Source organism: Python bivittatus, unplaced genomic scaffold (assembly GCF_059951505.1).
Source record: "Python bivittatus isolate LINGU-HERP-01145 unplaced genomic scaffold, Pbiv_v1 ctg000070_np1212, whole genome shotgun sequence".
NCBI lineage: Eukaryota > Metazoa > Chordata > Lepidosauria > Squamata > Pythonidae > Python > Python bivittatus.
The window spans coordinates 17,778,149-17,805,006 of NW_028277034.1; the positions used below are offsets into that span (position 1 = coordinate 17,778,149).

General features: G+C 39.3%; 1 protein-coding gene across 9 annotated transcripts in view; it reads right to left on the bottom strand.

Annotated features, from left to right (window-relative positions):
- Positions 1-26,858, bottom strand: part of RAPGEF2 (Rap guanine nucleotide exchange factor 2) — a 196,259-nt gene that overhangs the window by 37,793 nt on the left and 131,608 nt on the right. For all 9 annotated transcript variants that reach the window (XM_088132706.1, XM_088132707.1, XM_088132708.1 and 6 more), the window contains 5 exons: positions 25,426-25,557; positions 16,293-16,470; positions 14,933-15,069; positions 13,346-13,504; positions 4,650-4,802 (listed from right to left, as the gene is read on the bottom strand). In XM_088132706.1, coding sequence (XP_087988832.1) covers positions 4,650-4,802; positions 13,346-13,504; positions 14,933-15,069; positions 16,293-16,470; positions 25,426-25,557 — 759 coding nt within the window. The remainder of the gene's footprint in view (positions 1-4,649; positions 4,803-13,345; positions 13,505-14,932; positions 15,070-16,292; positions 16,471-25,425; positions 25,558-26,858) is intronic.

Consider the following 26,858-nt stretch of genomic DNA (forward strand, 5'->3'; position numbering starts at 1 on the left):
AGACAAGTTGTGTATTTGTGGAAAGGGGGCAGATCTAACAGATCTGAATAAACATGTCCTGAACTTATGAAGTGGTTCATTAGCACATGGAGGGAAGTGAAACTGTAGGTTTATGATTAAAAGGGCTAAACTATGTCAGAAAGTATGAAAACTGGTGTCAGCTAGGGTGTTGTGGATTAATATGGATGTAGGGATCCATAGCTGGTGACAGTTGAATGTTATACTACCCTGAATGTTGATAATGAAAGAACAAGAGATGAGTTCTGAGGAAAACTATGCAAAATTCTGAATGAATGAGATTCAGAGGAAAAATTACTCTGTTAGATGGCATGAACAGATAGGTGGAAACAACAAGAAAAAGTGACTGGACAATTCGGCACTTCTAGGGAAGCAACGATGGATTGAAGATGACTTCTTTCAGCAAGCAAAGCTGACAGCCATGGCAGAAAAAGGAGCTGATGAAGGGATTGGCTGCTCAGAACCCCTCTCCAGATCAAGGAGAGGATTAGGATCACCCACAAGTTTGCTCCATATAGAGGCTTGCCCATGAAGAGATTGCAAAATAGCAATCTCTGCTGGGTTTGAGAGCTCTGGGAGCCAAGGGAAAATCATCTTGCCTAAGCTGCAGTTCAGCACCTTCAAACGGACACTGGGTTCACCTAGTTCCTCTCTTCAGAAAACTACTTATTATTGATCTTTTGGATGTTAAGAACCTTCTGAAGACAAGTTTCATTACACCAGGAGAGCTTCCTTCCATCCTGGATGAAAGAAGTTTTAGATAAGTTTAAAGATTAAATAGAAAAAATTTAATTTTGGGGAAACGGCAAAAGTTCATCTAGAATGTTGATTACAGAAAGTTAAGGGGCCAGATGGACTTGCAAGAATATTTCCTGAGTGTTGATTAAAATTTTATAAAAGTATATATGAAAATTTTGAAATTAACTGTAAGAAATCCTCCCCTGGGAAAGTTTTGCTGATTGGAGAATAAACATATGATAAGATGATAAGGACTTTGAAGGTTGACTAGAGGGAACCAGAGAGAACTAAAACTTACAATTAAAGGAGAAGAAACCTATTAACACAATGAAGCAATATTATTTGACTACAGCAGAAATTAAAGCTGTTTGGGAACACTGTACTTAGAAATTACTTTCAAGATTGTCTACCACTATAGAAATGGATACAACAGAGGTTACAGAAGAGGAAGAGACTTTACTGGATAACATAGAGACTGAAGCTGATTTGAATGTGGACTTGAAAAAGAATTAAAAACAAACACCAGACTACAAGAGTGATATGGAAGAGGTTGATGAGGTTTTGAAAACGGATTTAAAAATGACAAACTATAAGAATGACATGGAAAAAGATGCCACAGTGGATTTACAAATGAAACTGGCTGATGTCTTAATAACTAAAGGGGACATTCAAATAATGGATCCCAAGAGTGACTTGCATAGCTTTTTCATTTTGGACTTACACAATAGACCTGTTAAACTACTGAAGCTGTTCCTGAGAGGAGACAAAGAGAAAAAGATAAGAAATCAACTTGTGGGACACTATTTGTTGGGATTAAAGACCAATCTTTTTAAAAGTAAATGGAAGAACTACAAAGTGAATTTATTTGATCAGGGCTAAAATATATATATATTGTGGTTTCTGGTAGCTATTAATGGAATTTCTTTTTTGACCAGGACTGAATGATGATGCTTTAAAGATTTGTTTACAACTGGGGAGAGATCTCTTTTGCTTTATCTTTTCGAGAAAGTGCTAAGTTGGAGCACAAAATGGATTTATTTCATTAAGGTTAAAATATATATATTATTATTTCTGGTAGCTCTTAATGAATTTGTTGCTGAATAGAACTGTATGATTTTGCAATTTGTTTATTGAAAAGAGATGAGTTATAGGAAGAAGAGATTCTTTTTTATTATTGAAATACTAGAGAAGTGTTTAATTATGGGAGTTGTTTATACTTGTCGGGAGGGAGGGGGAGTCACTTTTATATTTCTTCTTTTCTTCTTTTTTTTTCTTTTTTCTCTCTCTGCAATTTTTTTTTCTTTTCCTCATTTTTTATATTTCTCTTAGTTTGTATTACTCTTATCTTTGTATTTGTAAATTATTACAAAAAAGTGATTGGACTATTCAAAGACTCAAGAATCAGTGAGAATGGTGACTGATTGATGGATAATGTTTTAACATGTACTGTTTAAAGTACACGTGCTTAAAACAGTACATATTTTAAGCATGCATGCCATATATCTATATATCTATCAAAAGAATGAATATAAATCTAGCATAAGTGATTTGATTATGTCAAAAGATTGAGAGAATTAATGAAAGGTGCATGGGTGATTAGAGAATTTGAATGTGAAACAGACCATTTTCTGTTGTTATGAGGGATAGATATTGGGGGGAAATGAGCATGGAACTAAAGGAAAGAAATGAAAGAAATGAGGTTGAAAGTAGAATGACTGCAGGAAGAGAAAATAAGAGTTCTGTATGAAAAAAGTATAGAAATATTTTCAGTCAGATTCATCTCCCATCATAATTAATAAAATGTAGAGGAAAAGAAAGGGCATATTACAAATGTCTTTTAACAGAATAAAGTATAAAAAAGGGTGCCTGACTGACTGACTGACGTGAAAACATTTATGGGTAAGAAAAAATGCATATAAAAGAATGATTGAATTACAAACTGAATATGAGGGAAAGACAACATGTAGAGAGAGAAACAGAGAGTTAAAAAGAACACAATCAAGAGACCAAAGAACAATCAACATTAAAAGAGACATAGAAAATGCAGAGCAATTCTGATGGAACTACAAAATTCTTCTAGAAGTGGATGGAGAGAACTAAGTAAGGAACCTCCAGCAAAATGAACAAAATTAAACATAAAAGGGATAAAATAATTTTGGTATGAAAATGACAATGATACACTGAAGAATCGAATGTTAGTGTCCAAGAAAAAAAAGATGAAAAGGAAGTAATAACTGGTGTGAAAGCTTTGAAAATAGTAAGAATGTAGATTTAGATAGTGGAGAAGTATGCATGTGGTTTGGTTATGGAGTGGATTGTTTAGCATGTGTGAAGATAGGACCTATACCTGATTATTGAAACAATTATGTTACTGTTCCTCTTTGCAAAAGGAAAAGTAGCAAGAGTGAACGCAAAAATTACAGAGGGATTCATTTGTTAAGTATGCTTGGGAAAATGTTAGAATTCTGATAGAATGGGTACAAGAATGGACAATGAACAAAAATTGGAAAGTATAGTGCAGCCATGTTGGGCAGGAAGTGTTCAGATCAGATTTTTCCTTTTCAGGATATTGACACATTTATGAATATAAGAAAGAAGTTTACTGTACATTTGTTGATGTAGAGAAAGCATATGATAAAGTAATATTGAATTATGGAATATTTGCATGAAAGTGGGATTATAGGTTAGTTGCTGCATGCAGTAAAAGTGGCATTTAACGGAAATAAAGTATGCATGAGAGTAAAAGCGAATGGTTCAACGTTGACCAGAGAGTAAGGCAAGGATGTGTGATGTCCCCTTTATTTATAGAGAAATGTGTAAGAAATGCTTGTGGTCGTGTTAAAGTGATGGGTTGGTTGAGGAACTTTATGCAGATGTTGCTGTGTTGTTGGTAGAAAATCAAAATTATTTGAAGCAATGTTATACAGATTGTATGACACAATTAAAAGTATAATCTGAAAATTAATCAATTAAACATCAAGGTAGCTTAATTGTATAGGAGAAATGAAGTGAACAATTGCAGTGAAAAACTTGTGAAAAAATTAAATTAGGTAGATACATTTTGTAGCTTTGTCGAATATTTACTAAAGATAGGGAAATGCATACATTTTAAGATCTGCAAATGCTGTTAGAAAAGTAGGGGTAGTATCTGGTCTGTTATGAGGAAGGAATGGTTCCTGAAAAACACGAAACTGGCTGCATATAAGATCTTGCTTCTGTCCACTTTTTTATAGGGAAATGAGAGTCAGAAGAAACATAAAAGTAAGATGAATATGTTGGAAATGAGTACTTAGGAGGTGTAAGTAATAAAACAAAAATATAGTTTCAAGAATGAATAGATGCCAAATAAATATGGACTGAATACACAAGTGAGTGACTAGTATTCACAAGAGAATGAATGAGGATCAAACTGCAAAAAATGTATGAAAGAAAAATAAATTAATTAAGAGGGGGGAAGATCAGAATGTAATGGTTGGATGGCACTGATGAGATCCTCAAAGGAGAATGGAGATCTTTAAAAAATAAAAAGTATGTAGAAGTTAATGTATGGATGATGCTGGAATAAACTAATTTTAGCTACATTTTTTTCCTTATTTCACTCTTTGAATTTCTTTAGCTTACTATTTCTTACTTCCATTTTGGATTCTGCATAATAGTGGTTAACCTGAAAAGGAATACTGCACATATTTTTGCATATATGTAAGAATTCAGTTTTTCACACAGAAATTATAAATCTTTAAAACATTGAAAATAAGAATCTGTACAACAGATATACATACATACATACACACACATTTATTTAAACACTTACACACACACACCCTCAAAAAAGTATTCATGTGAAAGGAATATACATTTTTTCAATTGCATACATTGTGATGTACAAAATATACCTTAATAACAATGTGACCTTTTCTTGTTCCAGTGCGATCCAATTCCCTATGCTCTTTTACCATAACAATCTCTCCTTCCTCTTCTACCTTTTGCATGTTTTTTTCTACTTGATTCAGAATGCGACAGTAATCTTGCTGGGCTATGCATACAAACTGGGAAAAGAGATTTGCGACAGCATATTATTTTGAATTTTATCCAATTGTCAAAAATATTTAAAACTTTAAGGGCACAGTGCTACATTTAATTCTCTAAAGTACAAAGAAAGAATTCAGCCATAATTAAAAAATTAAGAATAAATAGCATTCAGCTCAACCTTTGGTTGGGTTGGATGCAACACGCAAGGCGAGTGGCACGAGCTCAAGGAGAGGCCTGGGCTACAGAGAAGAACTTTTCGCTCTAGTCTGAGGTCTTTGGGAGTGTTTGAGGCCTCAGTTCCAGATGCATGGAGGTTTGTGGAGCTTGGCGGTTAGCTGAAGAGAGACAGGGACCGGGCGGAGCTCCATAGTTGTGCCAGATGATGCATGGCCCGAAGAGAGATCTGGACCGCGGTGGCCTAGAACTCAGCTGGACGCGAGGCTGGACCACTGCTCAGGGCCTGAAAATTGGCTGGACTGAGCATTAGCGGTGATCCGAGTTGCAGCTGGAGTGGCCTGAGTGGGACCAGTGGCAAAGGACATCGGCCTGGACATCGGCCTAATAACCGGCTTAGCATCTGGCACCTGAACAGTGACTCTGGCCCTCTGGGGGGAGCTGAAGGACTTGGGAGCTGGTGGGTTAGATTCCAGACTAAGTGTTGGGATCCCTCCAGTAGATGTTAGCTGGGTCTCCCACCCTAGGGTGAGAGACAGGGAGGGAGTCCATGGGTGGATGTGGGAACGTGTGGGTTGTGTGAGTGTTGTCCTCTACTGACCAGTGAGAGAAGTTGGTGTGGGGGCATGGTGTCTAAAGGGGTTGAGGGCTAAGGCTCCTACAGCGCCAAGAGCGGGAGCTGGAGTGCCAGGGAGCACACCACCACCTCTGATTGACTGATTTGATTGACTGGATGATTGTTATTGTATGTTTGGGATGGAGGGGCCCCTAACTAGGGAAGCCAGAGGCCTGGGATTGGGGGGAATTGGAGGCCCTGGGGGGTGTAGGGCAGGTCATACTATTCAGATGGTGACAGGGAGGGGGTGTTATGACAGAAGTCAGGGTGGGCTCTCAGGGAAGGCGCCCCTGGTGTTTGTTACTGGTGGCGTGTTCCAGCCCTCTGGACTCAGACCCAGGCCCCGGACAGCAGATCCATGGCGGTCCTGGCTTCCGGCTGCTGCTGCTTAACACCAGGTCAGCCAACAAGGCCTCCTTTATATGTGATCTGATCACTGAGGAGCAGGCTGATCTGGCATGTATCACTGAAACCTGGCTGGGCCCTGAAGGGGGGGGGGGTGCCCCTTTCAGAAATGTGCCCAGCTGGGTTTATGGTTTGGCACCAGCTGAGACCCCAGGGCAAGGGAGGAGGGGTAGCAGTTGTCATCCAAGAATCTCTGCTGGTCTTCAGGGATGCTGCTCCACAAGTGGTTGGTTGTGAGACCCTGTTCCTGAAGCTGGGCTTGCGGGAACAGTTGGGATTGTTGCTGCTGTACCAACCTCCCTGCTGCATAGCAACCTCCCTGCCTGAGCTGCTGGAGGCTGTCTCAGGGCTGGCGGTGGAGTTCCCCAGACTTATGACTCTGGGGGACTTCAATTTGCCATCCTTGGGATGTGCCTCAGAGGCAGGCTAGGAGTTCATAGCCACCATGGTGGTCATGGGCCTCTCCCAGATTATTTGCGACCCAACTTAGGACAGTGGTCTCACACTGGACTTGGTTTTCTTGTCAGAGCAGTGGCAAGAAGATCTGAAGGAGGTTACATCTGTGCCCCTTGTCATGGTCAGATCGTGCCCTGGTGACCTTGAGATTCTCTCATGCTACCCCCCTCCACAGGGAAGGGGGACCTATTCAACTGGTCCATCCCCGGTGACTGATAGACCGAATTGGGTTCCAAAGGGAGCTGGGGGTTATACCTGAGGATCTGCTGCATGGTCCAGAGGAGGCCTTGGCTGCCACCTAGAATAGGAAGGTGGCCGACCTTGGATAAGATTGCACTTGTGTGACCTTTCCTGTTCCAATGAGCCCAACACTCCCTGTGGTTTACAGAAGAGTTGAGGGTTTTGAAAAGGATTAAGAGACGTCTAGAGTGCCACTGGAAGAAAACAAGGACTGAATCCGACTGAAAACAGGCTAGAGCCACTATTAAGGCCTACCTTGTGGTAGTAAGAGTGGTGAAACATCAACATTTCTCCGCTCTTATTGCATCCACAGAATGCTACCTGGCAGCCCTGTTTAAGATTACTCGATCACTTCTGGGAAAAGTGGGCTCAGTGACCCATGTACAAGGCCGCGCAGAGGAGTTTTCTGGGCATCTGGAGGATAAAATCACTCAGATTGGTTCCCAGTTGGATTCCAAGCATGGGACATGGACTATGGAGATGCCCAGGGTATGGACTTACCCTGTTATCTGGGAACAGTTTGAATCTGTTGGACCAGAGGAAGTGGACAGGGTCCTCCGGACTATTAATGCCACCACTTGCCAACTAGACCCATGCCCCTACTGGCTGGTCAAGGCCGCTCGGGAGGTGACATGTGGGTGGTCCATGCAATGGTGAATTCATCCTTGAGAGAGGGGGTGTTCCCAGTCATCTTTAAAGAGGTGCATCCCCTCCTCAAGAAACCATCCCTGAATCCCACAGTACTGGACAATTTTTGTCCAGTCTCCTCCCCTTTTTAGGGAATATGGTTGAGAAGGTGGTGGTGGTGCAGCTCCAAAAGATACTGGATGAAACAGATTATCTGGACCCTTTTCAGTCAGGTTTCAAGCCCAGATATGGGACAGAAACAGCATTGGTCGCACTCATGGATGATCTCTGGTGGGAGCGGGATGGGGGTAGTGCACCCATCCTTGCTCTTCTTGACCTCTCAGCGGCTTTTAATACCATCAACCATGGTATCCTTTTGGGTCAACTTAGGGAGTTGGGAGTGGGCAGCAGAGTTTTGTGCTGGTTCACTTTTTTCTCCAAGGTCAGTCCCAATCGGTGTTGATTGGGAGTGAGAGGTCCGGCCCACGGCCCCTCTGTTGTGGGGTACCACAGGGTTCAGTACTCTCGCCGCTCCTTTTTAACATCTACATGAAACTACTGGGTGAGATCATGTGCCATCATGGGATGAGGTATCATCAATACACAGATGATACCCCATTATACTATACATCTCCATCCCAGGTGATTTGAGTGATGCTGTGGGGCTCTGGATGGGGAACAACAGGCTTCAGCTGAACCCTGGTAAGATGGAGTGGCTGTGGACTGGAGGCTCCTCTGTATCTGGGGGTTTACCATCTTTGGTTCTTGATGGGGCTGCACTGCAGACAGATCTGGTGCATAATCTGGGGGTCTTCCTGGACTCACGACTCCTGCTCAAGGAGCAGGTGGCAATTGTGGCCAGGAGGGCCTTTGCGCAACTTCGTGCTGTGCGCCAGTTACACCCCTTCCTAGATCAGGAGTCCCTCTAGTCTGTAACTCACACCCTGGTCATCTCTTGTTTAGACTACTGCAACGCACTCTACATGGGGCTACCCTTGAAGAGTATCTGGAAGCTACAGCTGGTTCAAAATGCAGCCACACAGGCAATTCTGGGTGCCTGTAACACCTTTGCTGCGGGAGCTGCATTGGGTTCCAGTTTGCTTCCAGGTACAATTCAAGGTGTTGGTTATCACCTTTAAAGCCCTACATGGCATGGGTCCAGGTTACCTGAGGGACCGTCTCGCCCCCATTACATCGACCTGTCCCACCTGGTCCGGCAGAGAAGGCATGTTGCAAATCCCGTCAGTGAGAGAATGTCGACTGGTGGGTCCTAGGAGGAGAGCCTTCTCTGCCATCATCCCCGCCCTATGGAATACTCTCTCCTCAGAGGTGAGACGAGCCCCTACCCTCCCAATTTTTCAGAGGGAATTGAAGACTTGGCTCTGCCAACTTGCGTGGGGTGAGGAAAGATACAATCGACCCTGGGGATGGCTGGCACCTTGACGATGCTCCCCGAGTTTATTAATACCTAATTAACATCTGCCTCTTGGAAGTATTATAAAGGAAGTTTGTTTTTAGTATATTTTAATTAATTAATATCTATTTTAATTAATGTTTTATTCTATTTTTACTGTAAACTGCTCAGAGTCACTCCACAGTGAGATGGGGGGTGACAAATTTGAAATATAAATAAATAAAAATATAAATAAATCTCTATTAAAAATTAAGACTTATTGACTTCAATGTGCTTATTCTATGGTAACTATGTTTACAACCTTAGTAGAGTTATTATTTTTCCTATGTACAGTCAGGTCCAGAAATATTGGGACATCGAAACAATTCTAACATCTTTGCCTCTATACACCACCACAATGGATTTGGAATGAAACAAACACAATGTGCATTAACTGGAGACTGCCAGCTTTAATTTGAGGGTATGTACATCCAACTCAGGTGAATGGTGTAGGAATTACAACAGTTTGCATATGTGGCTCCCACTTGGTAAGGGACCAAAAGTAATGGGACAATTGGCTTCTCAGCTGTTCCATGGCCAGGTGTGTGATATCCCCTCAGTACCCCAATTACAATGTGCAGATAAAAGGCCCAGAGTTCATTTCAAGTGTGCTATTTGCATGTGGAATCTGTTGCTGTCAACTCTCAAGATGAGATCCAAAGAGCTGTCACTATCAGTGAAGCAAGCCATCATTAGGCTGAAGAAACAAAACAAACCCATCAGAGAGATAGTAAGAACATTAGGCGTGGCCAAAACAACTGTTTGGAACATTCTCAAAAAGAAGGAATGCACCAGTGAACTCAGCAACACCAAAAGACCCAGGAGACAACGGAAAACAACTGTGGTGGATGACCGAAGAATTCGTTCCCTGGTGAAGAAAACACCCTTCACAACAGTTGGCCAGATCAAGAACACTCTCCAGGAGGTAGATGTATGTGTGTCAAAGTCAACAATCAAAAGAAGACGTCACCAGAGTGAATACAGAGGGTTCACCACAAGATGTAAACCATTGGTGAGCCTCAAAAACAGGAAGGCCAGATTAGAGTTTGCCAAACGACATCTAAAAAAGCCTTCACAGTTCTAGAACAATATCCTATGGACAGATGAGACCAAGATCAACTTGTACCAGAGTGATGGGAAGAGTATGGAGAAGGAAAGGAACTGCTCATGATCCTAAGCATACCACCTCATCAGTGAAGCATGGTGGTGGTAGTGTCATGGCGTGGGCATGTATGGCTGCCAATGGAACTGGTTCTCTTGTATTTATTGATGATGTGACTGCTGACAAAAGCAGCAGGATGAATTCTGCAGTGTTTCGGGCAATATTATCTGCTCACATTCAGCCAAATGCTGCAGAACTCATTGGACGGCGCTTCACAGTACAGATGGACAATGACCCAAAGCATACTGCAAAAGCAACCAAAGAGTTTTTGAAGGGACAGAAGTGGAATGTTATGCAATGGCCAAGTCAATCACCTGACCTGAATCCCATTGAGCATGCATTTCACTTGCTGAAGACAAAACTGAAGGGAAAATGCCCCAAGAACAAGCAGGAACTGAAGAGAGTTGCAGTAGAGGCCTGGCAGAGCATCACCAGGGATGAAACCCAGCGTCTGGTGATGTCTATACGTTCCAGACTTCAGGCTGTGATTGACTGCAATGGATTTGCAACCAAGTATTAAAAAGGGAAAGTTTGATGTATGATTATTATTCTGTCCCATTACTTTTGGTCCCTTAACAAGTGGGAGGCACATATGCAAACTGTTGTAATTCCTACACCATTCACCTGAGTTGGATGTACATACCCTCAAATTAAAGCTGACAGTCTGCAGTTAAGGCACATTGTGTTTGTTTCATTCCAAATCCATTGTGGTGGTGTATAGAGGCAAAGATGTTAGAATTGTGTCGATGTCCCTATATTTCTGGACCTGACTGTATTTATGTTATTTTTTAATGCTCTGTAGTTAAATTCAAAATATTTTTAGAACTTCTGTTTGATTTTGGAATAGCAGATTATTAAGATAACTTGATTCACAACTTAATTGTCAATGAAAAGGTTGATCTGACGTGTATTACCAAAACTTGGCTGGGACAGAAGGGGGGTTTCCCTTCTCCGAGATCTGCCCAGATGGTTTCCAGGTGTGGCACCAGCCAAGACTCCAGGGTAGGGGAGGTGGGGTGGTAGTGTTCATCCAAGAAACGTAGGAGGCATCCAGGGGCCTTGCTCCTCAGGTTACTGGGTGTGAGACATTATTTATTAAGTTGGACATTAATAGGGATCAGTTGGGACTGTTGCTGGTGTACCAGCCTCCCTGCTGCGTAGCAACCTCCCTGCCTGAGTGTCTAGACTCCGTGGCTGGGCTGGCAGTGAGGTTCCCCAGGCTTATGGTCTTTGGGGACTTTAATCTGCCTTTGCTGTGCACAGGTTCGGAGATGGCTTGGGAATTCATGACTACCATGGCAGCCATGGGCCTGGCCCAGGTCATCCAAGGCCCAACACATAACAGCGGCAACACAACCCATCTGATTTTTCTGTTGGAGCAATGGCAGTTGGCACAGTGCTCTGAAATTGGGGGAGATATTAGTTTCTCCCCAACCATGGTCAGATCACTCCCTGATGAGCCTCCAATTCTCTGGCATTACGCCCCTCTGCAGGGAGGCTGGGCCTATTCAAATACTCCACCCCAGGCAACTAATGGACCTCTCAGTGGCATTTGATACCACTGATCATGGTATACTTCTGAATCAGCTTCGGGAGTTGGGAAAGGTCGCATTATGTGGGATGCCTCAGGGCTCCATTCTCTCCCCTCTTCTGTTTAACATCTACATGAAGCCACTGGCTGAAGTGATCCGACAGTTTGGGGTGAGATACCATCAAATGCAGATGATACTCAGTTATATATCTCCACCCCATTGAGTGATGCCATGGATGTCCTATCCCAGTGTCTGGAGGCTGTAGGGGCCTGGATGGGGTGCAGTGGGCTTCAACTTAATCCAAGCAAGATGGACTGGCTTTGGGTTTTTGGTCCTCCTGGGAATAAGGTTTTTCCATCTTTGGTCCTCTATGGTGTAGCATGGCCTCAGACAGACCTGGTGTGCAATCTGGGGGTCCTCTTGGACTCATGGCTCCTGCTTAAAGAGCAGGTGGCAACCTTGGCTAAAAGGACCTTTGTACACTTTTGGGTTGTGCACCAGTTGTGCCCATTCCTGGACTGGGAGGCCTTCCTCACAATCACTCACACCCTCATTACATCCTGTTTGGATTGTTGCAATGCACTCTATATGAGGCTGCCCTTGAAGAGCGTTCGGAAGCTTCAACTGGTGCAAAATGAGGCTGCATGGATAGTAAATGGTGCCAGATATGCGGCACATGTAACACCACCACTACAGGAGCTGCATTGGTACCAGTATGTTTCCAGGTGAAATTCAAGGTGCTGGTTGTCACCTTTAAAGCCCTACGTGACTTGGGACCGGGTAACCTAAGGGATTGTCTTCTCCCAACAGTTTCTACCCCTCCAATTTGGTCTAGTAGGTTGGGGATGCTGCAGATCCCATCAGCCAAGGAATGTCAACTCGCAGGGATGAGGTGTGCCTTCTCAGCAGCAGCCCCTGCCCTCTGGAACATTCTTCCTTCAGAACTCAGGATGGCCCTGACCCTGCTAGCCTTTAAAAACTTGGCTATGTGCCCGAGCCTGGGGTCCTGAAAGTGCTACGGGCCCAGTTACCTGGTTGCATTGTTGATTTTTATGTAATTTTTAATGTAACTGTTTTAATGGTTTTAATTATTGAAATTGTTCGCCACTTGGATTGAGATGGGCAGCTATAGAAATTGCATAAATAAAATAAAAGATAAAATAACTACTAGAAATAATATCTATTTACCATCATAATTAGGCCATCTTTTTAGAAAGTGAATGTGCAACTATGCCATACCATAATTACTGCTATCTTAAGTATTTGTATAAACTAGGAACAAAATTCTACTAAGCTTCTTGTTTGTGAAAATTCATCAACTTATTCAATTTGAATTACTAACTATCATAACAATCTCACTTCACCATTCCCCTCCATTTCCTGAACAAACCAATTGTTCATACATCTTGAAGATGCAAATATGGCATCTTCTAGATATATGAACTTTTCAGCTGTACTGGCTGGGGGATTCTTACAGGTTATTCACACACAGAAAAGTGCCAATTTTGGGGAAGGCTATTACAGAGAATGCAGTGCAATGCTGAACAAAATATGCACAGTCTCTCTGGAGGGTTTAAAACAAACAGCATAGCTGGCCAGTCCAGCCTTACGAATATATATAGGCTTTTAGATGATGGCTCCAAGAGGGCACTGATGTGTGGATGTGGTTAAGATACAGGTCAGTTGGAAGATCTCTCCAAAATTGTAGTCTGCAAATTGCATATATAGAAAGGTATTCAAGAGAGACATAGGATAAAACTGTTAATTGAAAACAGAAGACAAAACTCTACTTGTGGCTGTAGTGGGATGAAGCACGAAAGGGATCGAAATTTAATACCATCTAACCATAAGAAATGTGCAAACTGTTCTAATGGCTCACAGACTTCAAATTCTACCTGGCAATCATCCACTTTGGTTCTCATGATTCCTTTCATATATTCTTTGTCCATGGTAGGGGAAACACCAAAACTGTTTCCCATGCATAATATTTCTGTTCTTCCATCTGGATATGTTACTTCCACAGAACCATTCAAAATAACAGACCAGGAATCAAGCTAAAAATAAAATACATTGTTTCAGATAAGCAAGATAAAACTACATTTTCAGTTTTCTAATAAATGCTTGCAAGTAGGGAAGACAGAAAGATGTGATCATACACTGAATCAAATAGATGCAAATTTTCAGGTAGAGATAGGTGTGCTTTAAGTCTAATTTAAATACCTAACAAATTTACACACCCAGTCTACAAGAGATAAAGACATCCAACTTGATTTTCTGGTCTCATATCTGAGCTATTTCCCAGATAAATAAAATTACAGGTAGTCTTCAACCTACCATTCATTTAGCAACCATTCAAAGTTATGATGACACTGAACGAATGCAGTTACGACCGGTCCTCAGAGTTTCAGCTGTCCCAGCACCCCCTTGGTCATGTGATCACGATCTGAGCATTTGGCAACTGGTTCGCACTTCTGACTGGTTGCAGGACCCTGTGATCATGTGATTGCCATCTGCAACATTCTCTGCCGGCTTTCCCAGAAAGTCAATGGGGAAACTGACAGGGAAGGTCACAGATCACTGGGGTAAATCTCCCCAATCTGTGCACCCTCCCCCAGTCTCTCTGCACTCACGTCACACCAGTCACTTGTGCACCCTTGTGCACCTTCCCCAACCAGCACCCTTGCACACCCTCCCTGACCCACATCATACCTCTCATGCACCCCCTCACACATCCTTCCTGACCCACGTCTCTTGCGCGCCCCTTATGCACCCTCCCCGACCCACGCCCCTTGCACACTCTCCCCAACCCATGCCATTCATGCACCTCCTCGCATCCACCCTGACCCAAGCCGCACATTTTGTGTACCCCCACGCAGCTCCCCAACCCTCACCCACGCAACCCCTCACTCCCTTCCCCAACTGGCAGCAGCCACTTACCTGCCTGCTAGCCTGGGACTTGCAACTTCTGGCCAGCTTCTCCACTGGCTTTAGTTGTAAGAAGCTGGCAGGAAGTTGCCCCACCTAATGACTGTGGGATTCGGTTAATAAGGGCAACTGGGACTGCAAGGATTGCTGTTGCTAAGTGATGCAGTCATGCTTTAGGATTGCATCACTTAGCGACAAAAATTCTGGTCACAATTGCTGTCGTAAATTGAGGACTGCCTGTTGTTAGATTAAGTTTACTTCTGCTATAATCTGTACAAAGCAAGAACTGGATAGAGAATCCCAGTGTTTTAACCACATATCTTTCAAAATCTGTGGTACAATACTCAGAGATATATTTATATTTGAATAAAGAAATTCAGTTTGATACTGCATATAATAACTGTGTATCAATAATTTTAATGTCAATATTGTAACCATGCGTGCATTTTATATTCATCAATTTATCTCTGATTTTTGAGTAAAATAATTTATTACCTGAAATATAAATTTCATATTTCTCTGACAAACTCAAGAAGTTACAGACACTATCTACTTACTTCTTCTCCATCATTTAGAACAATGGTTCCTGCCCTTTCTACAACTGCAAACACCATTACAGCACAGAGTTCTCTTCTCACTGACATTGTCATGTTAGCAAAAGCTGGTAACTGATGCATGAATTCCAAGAGTTGTTCTAGAGGAGAAAATATAGCTGAGTTATACATGTATACGTAACTTATATTTAATTTTCTTTTGTGTTGTGTTTGTAATTTGGTTTTAATTGTTTTTATGATTGTTTGCCACACAGTCGCTTGTTTGAGATGGGCAGCCATATAAATAAAATAAAATAAATAAATAACCTTATTTGGGAGAGTTAATAATATTTCCTCTATTGTATAATATATTCTATGTCATCTCCAAATATTTTACAACTGTCACCTGAAAGATATCCCACAACTAATATAAAAAATAAAAAATAAATAAATATGAAAAGCCATTTCACAAGTTTGTAAAATTAAATATATGAATCACATTCAAAAAAGAACAGAAATTTCATGAATCATCAAGCTGGCAATTTTTCTAGCATGTTGGGCTAACATATTTGTTTGACAAGGACTTCCTACAAGAACTTCTTTGTTGTGGCCCACTTGCTGACAGGAATTAGTTCAATGAAGTTCAGATCAGTTTTATCTTAATAGAATTTTATACTGGTTGAAAAATATGTATATTCTGCCATATGTAAGATCTTTTATCTTGCCTTTTTACTTAGATTGCTGAGTGGTTTACAGCAAACAAATACTTTTTTTTCCCCCTGAAGCATTTAGTATTTTAGAAGACAGTCTCATAAAAGGCATTTGACTATGCTTATTTTTTATATTATTGCCTATCATTACAATCTTCTGATAATTCTGATTCATAGAGCAGACATGAAGAATATATATGGGCAGATATTAATGAATAATAACAATAACAATAACAAGTGGATAAAAATGCTAAATCCAGTCTAAACATCTGGCTGACTGTGCAACCAACAACAACAATAAATGCTGCCCAACTCCCAGCTTTAAGAAAATTATAGTTAAATGCTCAGATTAAAGTTCTAGTGTGTTTCAAGCTCTATTCCTTACATCAAAAACTTCATAAGCAAAAAGCATCAATACTTACATACTTTCAGTAAAGACTAAATGTGGGAGGGAGGGAGGGAGAGAATAAGGTGGGAAAAACCAACAGTCAAGCTTCATTCCTATATATGTACATCTCAGACATACAGAACTTTCTTTTGTTAATTTTATTTTGATTCATGGAAACAATTTCATTTAGTTATATTTTGGAACAAAAAATATCTCATCAAAAGTTTTTAGTGTTGCTGAAAATAAAAATCCTCTTTTCCTCTTTTTGGTGCCAGTGGTAGCTTACCAATATCATCATCTGTCCTGTCTATTGGATCTTTTTCTAGACAGTCTCTAACAATATCTCTGCTCATCAAAGGATCAGAAGCTCTCTCAATATCTTCTTCATCATCATCATCCTCAGAATCTACTGCTGTCTCTGGTAATCCACTTAGGTCCATGTCACCAGCTTCACTTTCTGTGGCCTAAAATGATAATATAGAATTCAGAACAAAACACTGCAGGCTTTCTATAATGCTATCAAAACTAACATTCAATTAATGAATTTGATTTATTCACTCCATCAAATATCAATTTTTTTCATTCAGAGTATATGTTTGCCAAAAATACTGTATTTTTCCAACTATAAGACGATCCTTTTTTTTAAAATCCTCACGCTAAAAATTGAAGGGCGTCTTATGCAAGGAAGTAATCCAAGGAGAGAACCGCGTGGTTGCAAAACTGCCCATACTTTGTCTCTGCAAAAAGGCTTCCTCCTATTGCTAACCTCCAATCATGAGTGAAATAGCTTGACTCTGAAAACAGGCTTCCTCCAATCACGAGCCTCCAATCACGAGTGAAACTGCCCATACTGTCTCTGCAAACAGACTTCCTCCAATCACGAGCCTTATGTAACTGACCTCAGCTGATGCTGAACAAACCAATTGGAGGAAGTCTGTTTGCAGAGACAAGCTATCGGCAGTTTCACTTGTGATTGAATGTAATCAGTTATACAAAAGAGCCTGGAAATAGAGCTGCAGAGAGACGGTTTGGACCTCCTCCCACCAAGTGTATTGGGTAAATGTTACCTAATTACTAAATAAAAATGTGTTCTGCACTATCTTTAAAATATTGATTTAATTTTGGGTTGGAAAAGGGGGCATCGTCTTGTACATCAGAGCATCTTATTGATGGAAAAATACGGTAAGTCCTAAAGTAAAAATCCCAACATGCAGTAAATATTAAGGATCAAACTTACTTCAGCTAAAAAAAGTTGTTCAGAAGCAATAGTAATCTTTGAATAGACTGTATTTCAACAAATTAAATTTATCAGCTGATACTTTTGAGATACTTTTTGTGCTGATTATTTTATTAAAGATATCCAAAGCCCTAGAAGCTTTTGTTGTTATTGCTGTTATTGCTGAAATACAATGGGATATATAAGTATTCTAGATCAATCCAAGAAAATCACCTCCTGCCATCACCAGACACTAATTTCTCACACTCAGGTTTATGGCCTGCCAGCTGCTCTTTCTATCCATTCTGCCCACTGTATATTCCCTTACCTGTCTTTTTCTTGGCTTCCTCAACCATTTTTTCACAGTCCCACAGCCAACCCCAACTACAGATGTCTCTGATTTTTCCATGTACAGCTTCCCAGGCCACTTCCCTACCTTCCCAATTATCTCCGGTCACCTTGTAACAAACTGATGGGGCTTTCTCTATCTGCTGTTCCTAGTCTGTTATCCCAGCTCCCAAAATATTTTCATGCTAAATCTGCAGGGAAAAAACAGTTGCTTCTTTCATCCATTCCTCCTTGCCTTCCACCAAAGCTGCAGATTTTTTTTTAACCAGCAGAAACTGCTATATACTATGAAGAAAGAAGAAGAATGTGGCTTTTTTGCAATTTGATTACTTAAAAATATAAAAATAAAATATGCTTAAAATGTTTATTAAAATAAAATAAAATAAAATAAAATAATAAAAAAATAAAAATAAAAAAACATGGCCCTGCCTGTTTTTGGAGGGTGGCCCTTGCTATGTTATGCAACAGCATGCATAGCACTTAGGCTAGTAGAAGTTGTGGCATCTGTGTTTTAGTGTCTTGGAGCAAAATCTTTCACTTTAGCCTACTAAAAACAAACTAACTAGACAACATAACTATATTATTTTTTACTAAAGTAGCAATTCCATTCACACTGGGTAACAATCAACTATTTAAAATGAATTTTAAAAAACTAAAATTGTAAAATGCTAACCTTCATATCAGTTTTATCTTGCTGATATTTATTTCTTTATTAGAATTATGTCAGATCAGCACACACACCTCTCTCCTGCTATATTTCCCCAAAATAACAACCATGAAAGCCAGCTGGGTGACTTTGGGCCAGTCACTCTCAGCCCAACACACCTCACAGGGTTGTTGTTGTGAGGAAAATAAGAGGCAGAGATATTAGGTATGTTTGTCACCTTGAGCTGACCAAAAGATAGACAGATGATGATGATGATGATGATGATGATGTCAAACAACAACACCTGCCTACCCCAGGTCCTTGGGAAGGACTAGACAGGTCGATAAAAATGCCAAATCCAGTCTAAACATTCAGCTGACTGTGCGACCAACCATAATAGTAGTAGTAGTAGTAGTAGTAGTAATAATATAGTAATATAACCATTTCACAGTATATATCTGTACTTAAGGTTCTATGGGAAAAAATGAAAAAGCATATATAAAAGATGTAAGAGGGGCCCATATCCAAGAAAAAACACAGTAGTGTTGCTCTGACTTACTATTTATTTGTTTGTCTGTTTATTTTTCTGCCTGTTCTCCAGGAGTTCAGGGTAGTGTATACTGAACTCCATTCTCAGGTTTTTCTCCACAACTCTGTGTAGTAGGTTGGACCAAGGGAATATGACTATCCAAAGTAACCCAAAGAGCTGGGATATAAGTGAAGGGTGATTAAGGGGCACTTAATTAATGATTCAAGTCACTCATGATAGATGAATTATATCCCATAGTCCTGAAAGTTTATGATACTGGAGATAGACAAATGTTCCCATGTTCAAGGTGAAACAAACACATCTAGAAAACTATAGTGTAGTCAAACTAATATTTGTTTACTTATTTATTTATTTAATTCAATTTGTATAGCCGCCCATCTCAAACCAGTGACTCTGGGTGGCGTTAATATCAGGAAAAATTCTAGATTATGCAGCTGGTTTGAATATATAATAAATATATTAATAAGAGCAAGCATAGGTTCATCAAGCTTACAAAATTCACAGTGCAGTGAATATTGGGAATGTGGAGCACATTGATTCTGAGGTTTCCTATTATATTCTTGCTGATTAGATGGGGAAAAAGGGTTGGAGGCCATTACTGTTAGATGGATCCATAGGTAATTAAACAGCTAAATGCACAAGAAGTCATTACTGGCCGTGGTTCAACCTTGAAGGAGATTTTGATGAAAAGATACAGGGTGTTTATCAAATTTGAAACAACACAAGTGAAGGAATAGGTAATATCAAAGATGACAAAAACAGTTCTCTGTATTAAAACCCTACGTTTAAAACAATAAGTCTAAAAAATCATCATCATCATCATCATCACCATGAATATAGGTTATGGGAAAACTTGATGAGCTATCAGCAATTGTAAAAAAAGATGCAAACATCTGAATAAATTGTTAGCTGAATGTGAGTTAGTAGTGTGATGCACTGGCTTATAATTAAATCAATGTTTAAATTGGGTTAACAGAAACGTAGCAAACATACAGTAAAATAAAGTGTTTTTCTCTACTTTAACAAGTTAGGTTGCATGTTAAGAATTTTGTTTAGTTTTTAACTTCAAATTTTAAGCAAAACTTGGATAATCTGAACCTACTTCCAAAGAAGATGAACTAGAATGACAACAAAATAAAAACTAAATCCTAAGAGGACTGGTTTAAAGAACTGGGTAGTGGCAAAGATCTTCTCTTAATAGTAAATGCAGAGCATGTAGAAGAAGGGTAAGAACTGTTTTCTCTTCATACATGCAACAGCACTATGTTAAAACTGCAGAGAAGCAGGTGTCAGATGACCTGTATGAGAAATTTCCTAATGGTATGAGTTGTTTCAAGTGAAACAGACTACTTTAAGATGTAATGGGGTCTCCTTTACTGAAGTTATTTAAGCAATGGCCAAATATCAAAGACCCTACAGCTGCATCTTGTACTGTGGAACCTGACTTGACCTGGAAGTTGGAATATATGATGTGTAGGCACTAGTCACATGACATTCTTAACTGGGTTGGGAGTGATGTACAGTGGGGCAAAAAAGTATTTAGTCAGCCACCAATTGTGCAAGTTCTCCCACTTAAAAAGATGAGAGAGGCCTGTAATTTTCATCATAGGTATACCTCAACTATGAGAGACAAAATGAGAAAAAAAATCCAGAAAATCACACTGTCTGATTTTTAAAGAATTTATTTGCAAATCATGGTGGAAAATAAGTATTTGATCAATATCAAAAGTTCATCTCAATACTTTGTTATATATCCTTTGTTGGCAATGACAGAGGTCAAACGTTTTCTGTAAATCTTCACAAGGTTTTCACACACTGTTGCTGGTATTTTGGCCTATTCCTCCATGCAGATCTCCTCTAGAGCAGTGATGTTTTGGGGCTGTCGCTGGGCAACACGGACTTTCAACTCCCTCCAAAGGTTTTCCATGGGGTTGAGATCTGGAGACTGGCTAGGCCACTCCAGGACCTTGAAATACTTCTTACGAAGCCACTCCTTCGTTGCCCGGGCGGTGTGTTTGGGATCATTGTCATGCTGAAAGACCCAGCCACATTTCATCTTCAATGCCCTTGCTGATGGAAGGGGGTGTTCACTCAAAATCTCATGATACATGGCCCCATTCATTCTTTCCTTTACACGGATCAGTCGTCCTGGTCCCTTTGCAGAAAAACAGCCCCAAAGCATGATGTTTCCACCCCCATGCTTCACAGTAGGTATGGTGTTCTTTGGATGCAACTCAGCATTCTCTCTCCTCCAAACACAACGAGTTGAGTTTAGACCAAAACGTTCTACTTTGGTTTCATCTGACCATATGACATTCTCCCAATCCTCTTCTGGATCATCCAAATGCTCTCTAGCAAACTTCAGACAGGCCCAGACATGTACTGGCTTAAGCAGGGGACACATCTGGCACTGCAGGATTTGAATCCCTGGCAGCATAGTGTGTTACTGATGGTAGCCTTTGTTACTTTGGTCCCAGCTCTCTGCAGGTCATTCACTAGGTTCCCCCGTGTGGTTCTGGGATTTTTGCTCACTGTTCTTGTGATCATTTTGACCCCACGGGGTGAGATCTTGCGTGGAGCCCCAGATCGAGGGAGATTATCAGTGGTCTTGTATGTCTTCCATTTTCTAATTATTGCTCCCACAGTTGATTTCTTCACACCAAGCTGCTTGCCTATTGCAGATTCAGTCTTCCCAGCCTGGTGCAGCTCTACAATTTTGATTCTGGTGTCCTTCAACAGCTCTTTGCTCTTGGCCATAGTGGAATTTGGAGTGTGACTGTTTGAGGTTGTGGACAGGTGTCTTTTATACTGATAACAAGGTCAAACAGGTCCCATTACTACAGTTAACGAGTAGAGGACAGAGGAGCCTCTTAAAGAAGTAGTTACAGGTCTGTGAGAGCCAGACATCTTGCTTGTTTGTAGGTGACCAAATACTTATTTTCCACCATGATTTGCAAATAAATTCTTTAAAAATCAGACAATGTGATTTTCTGGATTTTTTTCCCCATTTTGTCTCTCATAGTTGAGGTATACCTATGATGAAAATTACAGGCCTCTCTCATCTTTTTAAGTGGGAGAACTTGCACAATTGGTGGCTGACTAAATACTTTTTGCCCCACTGTATTTGCAAATACCCTAAGTATTTCCTAATAGCACTGAGCTAGAAGGGTTAACTTTAACCTCAGTGTTAACCCTCCTTGCTGCTGATAAAGAAAAGAAATGTTGGGTGGTTCTACAAAAATGGGGCATTTCCAGAAATTCTTGTCTCTAAGTTAGTTTTATAACCTTACTGTGTAATCATGGGGTAGGAAGGAACAATAATGGGTAGAAACAGGATCCCCACTCTTAAGTTAATTCAAACTTCATTCTGTCAGAGGGCAATCAACCATTTGATACGGTTTTAATCTTAGTCCCCAATAAAATGACAGCATAGGTACTATAGACTGGAACCACACCAAGCAGGAGATTGCCCTTTGACAGAATGAAGTTATTATAACCTCTTCTTTTAATTTCAACTTGGCACCTTTTTCTCCTCCCCTTCCAATAGCTTAATGGAAACCCTGCTTTGCATTTCTCACACTTAGTGCTAGGTTTTACTTACATGTTGATATTCTCAGCACTCCTACTTTGGGAAACGGTATCATATCTCCCACACCAGCCCTAAATAGATTACCATGTTTTCTTAAATAAATGTAGGATATCATAACTCCTAGCATCCTTTGTGGTGGATGAGAAACTAATTAACTGGGCCATCAGCAATTATGTACACCTGCTACATAAGGTTTAATCAATTGCCTGACAACTACTATATATGGACTCAGGGAGCAACATTTTGCCTGCTTTGGAATACAGATCAAGAAAAAAGTATGGCTATTAGCAATCTATACACCATACCACACAGGAAACATCTGAATATAGTTCTCCACATGTTCCATAAGTTATCACACTGGGAACTGGTAGTTCCTACATCATCTCTCATAGGTAAAAGATTAAGACACCTAAAGTGAAATTATATATAAACTGAGACTCATTGAATGAAATGAATAGAATAACATATGAAAGAATCACAATAGCAGTGAAGCTGTTCCGTCTTAAAATAGCAGAACAAACTTTAAACTGATAAACATGATTTCTACCACAGTTGTTTTTACTTTCTACCCGGGCTGGAGCCAATATTGTAAATAATAACATTTCCTTCATGATTAGTGAAATTACCAGCTACCATAGAATATAACTTTGTTTAATGTTTAATATTAAGTTTAAATGATACAATTGATACTATATTCTTTCATGGAAGAAAAACCATACCTATCTGGATATTTTTAAATGGACACTATTAATCAGATACTTTTAGCAAGAATATTAATATTACAACTTGTACCCTAGCCCTGCAAAGTATTTGCAATTTTTTCTTTTAGTTTATTAAACAAAATCTCAACGGCCATTCAAAAATAATGATTCTAGGAGAAACACAAATGTTGCTTTGGCAAGTAACTGTTCTAAGTGAATTTATTGTTTAATGTATTACACATGACATGCATTTTGAAACATCATGAATATGGAAAAAGAAATATTCTCAGGTTATTGTGGAGAGCATTCCAAAATTCAGCTTTGTGATTTATTTAAATAAAATGAGGTCTATGAAAGTATTTTATTCCAAACAACTGCTCTTAAAGTTGCACTACAGGTAGTCCTTACTTAACGACCATTCGCTTAACAACAGTCCGAAGTAACGATGGCCTTGGAAAAAGTGCTTTATGACCTGTACTTGCACTTACAACCATTGCACCATCCCCATAGTCATGTGATTGCAATTCAGGCACTTGCAAACTGGCTCGCGTTTACTGCTGGTTACAGCGTCCTGTGGTCACGTAATTGCGATTTGCAACCTTTTTTGCCAGTTTCGGACAAAAACGTCCATTCAGGAAGCTGGATGCACTTAACGACTATGTGATTTGCTTAATGACTGTGGTGATTCGCTTTACAACCATCGTAAAAATGGTCTAAAATCGGGTCCAGTTATGTGGTGACTTGCTTAATGTCCACACCACTTAACAACCAATTTTCTAGTCCCTATTGTGGTCATTAAGCAAGGACTACCTGTATTAATACTTTATGACTGAGTAAGTAACTCCATAAATAAGAGTTGTGGTTAATATTTTTTATTTCATAATCACACGTGAGGTAAAGAATTATTTCTAAACATAACTTGCAATTTCATTTCTGAAAAGAAATCAACACAACGAGTAATACCATTTTTTTATTATTTAACAGTATAAAAAGAGTATGACTAATTCATATGGGAGAGCCAGTCTGGTGCAGTGGTTAAGGCATCAGGCTAGAAACCAGGAGAATGAATGAATTCTAGCCCTACCTTTGCTACAAGGCCAGCAGGGTGACCTTGGGCCAGTCACTCTCTCTTAGCTCTAGGAAGCAGGCAATGGCATGCCACTTCCAAAAAACCTTGCCAAAAAAACTGCAGGGACTTGTCTAGGCAGTTACCAAGAGTCAACACTGACTTGGAGCCCCCTCCCCCAAAATTCTATGGACAATGTAATTTTTTTAAATTAAAGCATTGGGGTAGGGGAAGGTGGTAAATGCTAACAGTGGAGAATTACCCAAAAACTCTTATTTATTTATTTATGTATTTATTTATGTATTTATTTATACACATTTAAGGAATAAAATAAATGACTATGTAAAAGAAAACAAAAGAAAGCAAGAAAGGACATAGTGGATGGAAAATAAAATATCAGTAAATAAACAGAATTTACGATTGTCATAAAACTGAAAATTCATTTTGTTTTTGATTAAATAATTGTATACACAATACTTAACTCATTATATCATCTTGAGAAATAATTGTAAATCTCTGCAAAACTCTAAACATTAATATGCATATTGATGTCACCACTATTTATCATTATCTAAAACATATGCACATGATCTTATAAAAAAAGAAACATAAAAAATAAATACTAAAAACAGTGAGTAAAAAACAGTATTAAGTTCTAGATTCCCCCCATTGCATCCAACAGGTGATTACATCAAATCATTTATAAACATTGCTTCTGGTTACTACCTTTACATCAAATAGTTCCCCCATAAAAACCATACTTAAGTATTTGAGTTTGCCTTGTTGTATGACATGTAATGCAGAAAATTATAAAAAGCTTCTTATAGTCTACAATTCATCTTTTAGACTTTTTCTGGTAATGATTAATTAGTCAAAGTAAACAAGCTCTTCTACCAAAAGCAAACAGAAAAATGTATGTCAAAATAACTACTGTATGTTGCAAAGTGTTGTTTACCCACCAAGAAGATGCTTGGGGATATTTGAAACTAGATCCGAATCAAATTGTTCTACTTTCAACTTAAAAATTCAACACATGTTTATATAACTTGAAAATTAAGGGATGATGTACACAAGCATTTCTGAAGGAAGATAACCTGTAATTCTTCATATGCTGCTGAACTACAGCTCCCAGTGGTTTTCAGCACCAGCTGCTATTACTTGGGTAGTTGGTAGTTGTTTTCCATCAACATATGAATCACCATTGGTTTCACAACTCTGCCTAGATTAGCAAAGTAATGCAACAAGGATATTTGACTGTTAGAATTTAACTGAGTATGAGATGTTAAAAACAGTTGTAGCGTACCTGATAGATATCAGATAGACTGCTACTGCCAGAATCACTAGTGATGCTACATCCTGAATGACTAGATGAAACGTGGGTCACCTGTGGGTGGAGACTGTCAGTGAGGTGCAGTTTTGTAAAATCTGCAGGTAGCTGTAGATAGAACGAGAAAATATATATTCAGGTTTTATGTAACGGCAAAGATTTCATAAAGATTTCAATGCTTCACAGTACACTTTTTTTTTTGCTACTTCCAAGACGTGAACAAATTATTAATCATACTCCTAGTTTAAGGACATTGGGAAGAAAGATTAAAAGGCAATGCTTCATCTTGGTAGGTGAAAACTTTTAAACATTCATTATGCTTAAAAAGCAACAGCCTTTGATATTTTTCAAAGAAAGGCATATGCATATCTAAAACAGACCTTTCAATGTGCACTTACTCAGCAGTCATTTCTACTGAAATCATAAACAGCTTTAGAATCAGTAGTAGTTATCATGAGTGTAGTGAGGATTGTAAGTACTGATTTCTATGAGTGGAACATCTGTTAATTTTTAAATATAAATGCTTTGTACAAAACAGGACTAGAAATAATATTTCAGTTACTGGAATAAGTTTCTAGTCTTTCTGATGGCTTAGGACTACAGAAAACAATTATAAGCATAGTAATCCCTCAGTTTATCAGGGAAAGGCTATGTGTTACATATGAATGTCCTCTAAATCCAAATTTACATCAGATCAATTTACAGTGTTTAATGACATCATTACACAAAAGATATAAATTGACACAATTTGTCCAAATTACTTCAGAAGTCCATAAAATAGAATTTTTCTGTTACTTGGAAAGATATTAAAAGGAAATTTTTGTCTGTTACATCTAAAGTCTTGGCTGAGGTCCTTTACATTGGTGGCTTACTGTAGTAAGGTTTTAGACTTGGCAATGCTTTTATATGTGTATCTCATATATAGCATATTAGTAAATGATATTTAACAAAGTGTGGAATTTTTATTTGTTGTTAAAGAAGAGTACACAATCTACAAATTCTCTGAACCATTGTTTTGGAAGGATGTACACTATTTTTATAAGTTGCAGGCTGGTGTAACATATAATAAAATGTTTCCTTTAGGCTCTAATGGGAACAATAATGATCTTTTATACTCAATAATAACAATAACAATTTTTCAAAAATCATACATCTGAAAATTTACTGGCCACCAAGTATGTGCAAATTTATTGAGAATACTGATATACATTTTTTTCCCGAATTTCTGGAAATCTTTGCTAGTTATAATTTCCAAAAGTACCAGCAACTTTGACCATCTTTTTGACACACAAAAAAGTATTTTTTTGTCTCCTTTCAATCTGCTTCTCTAAACACGTTTTATTTTGGAACTGAACCAAGCATGGAAATAAATAACTAGACCACAAGTATTGAACAAAAGTAGATGGAAG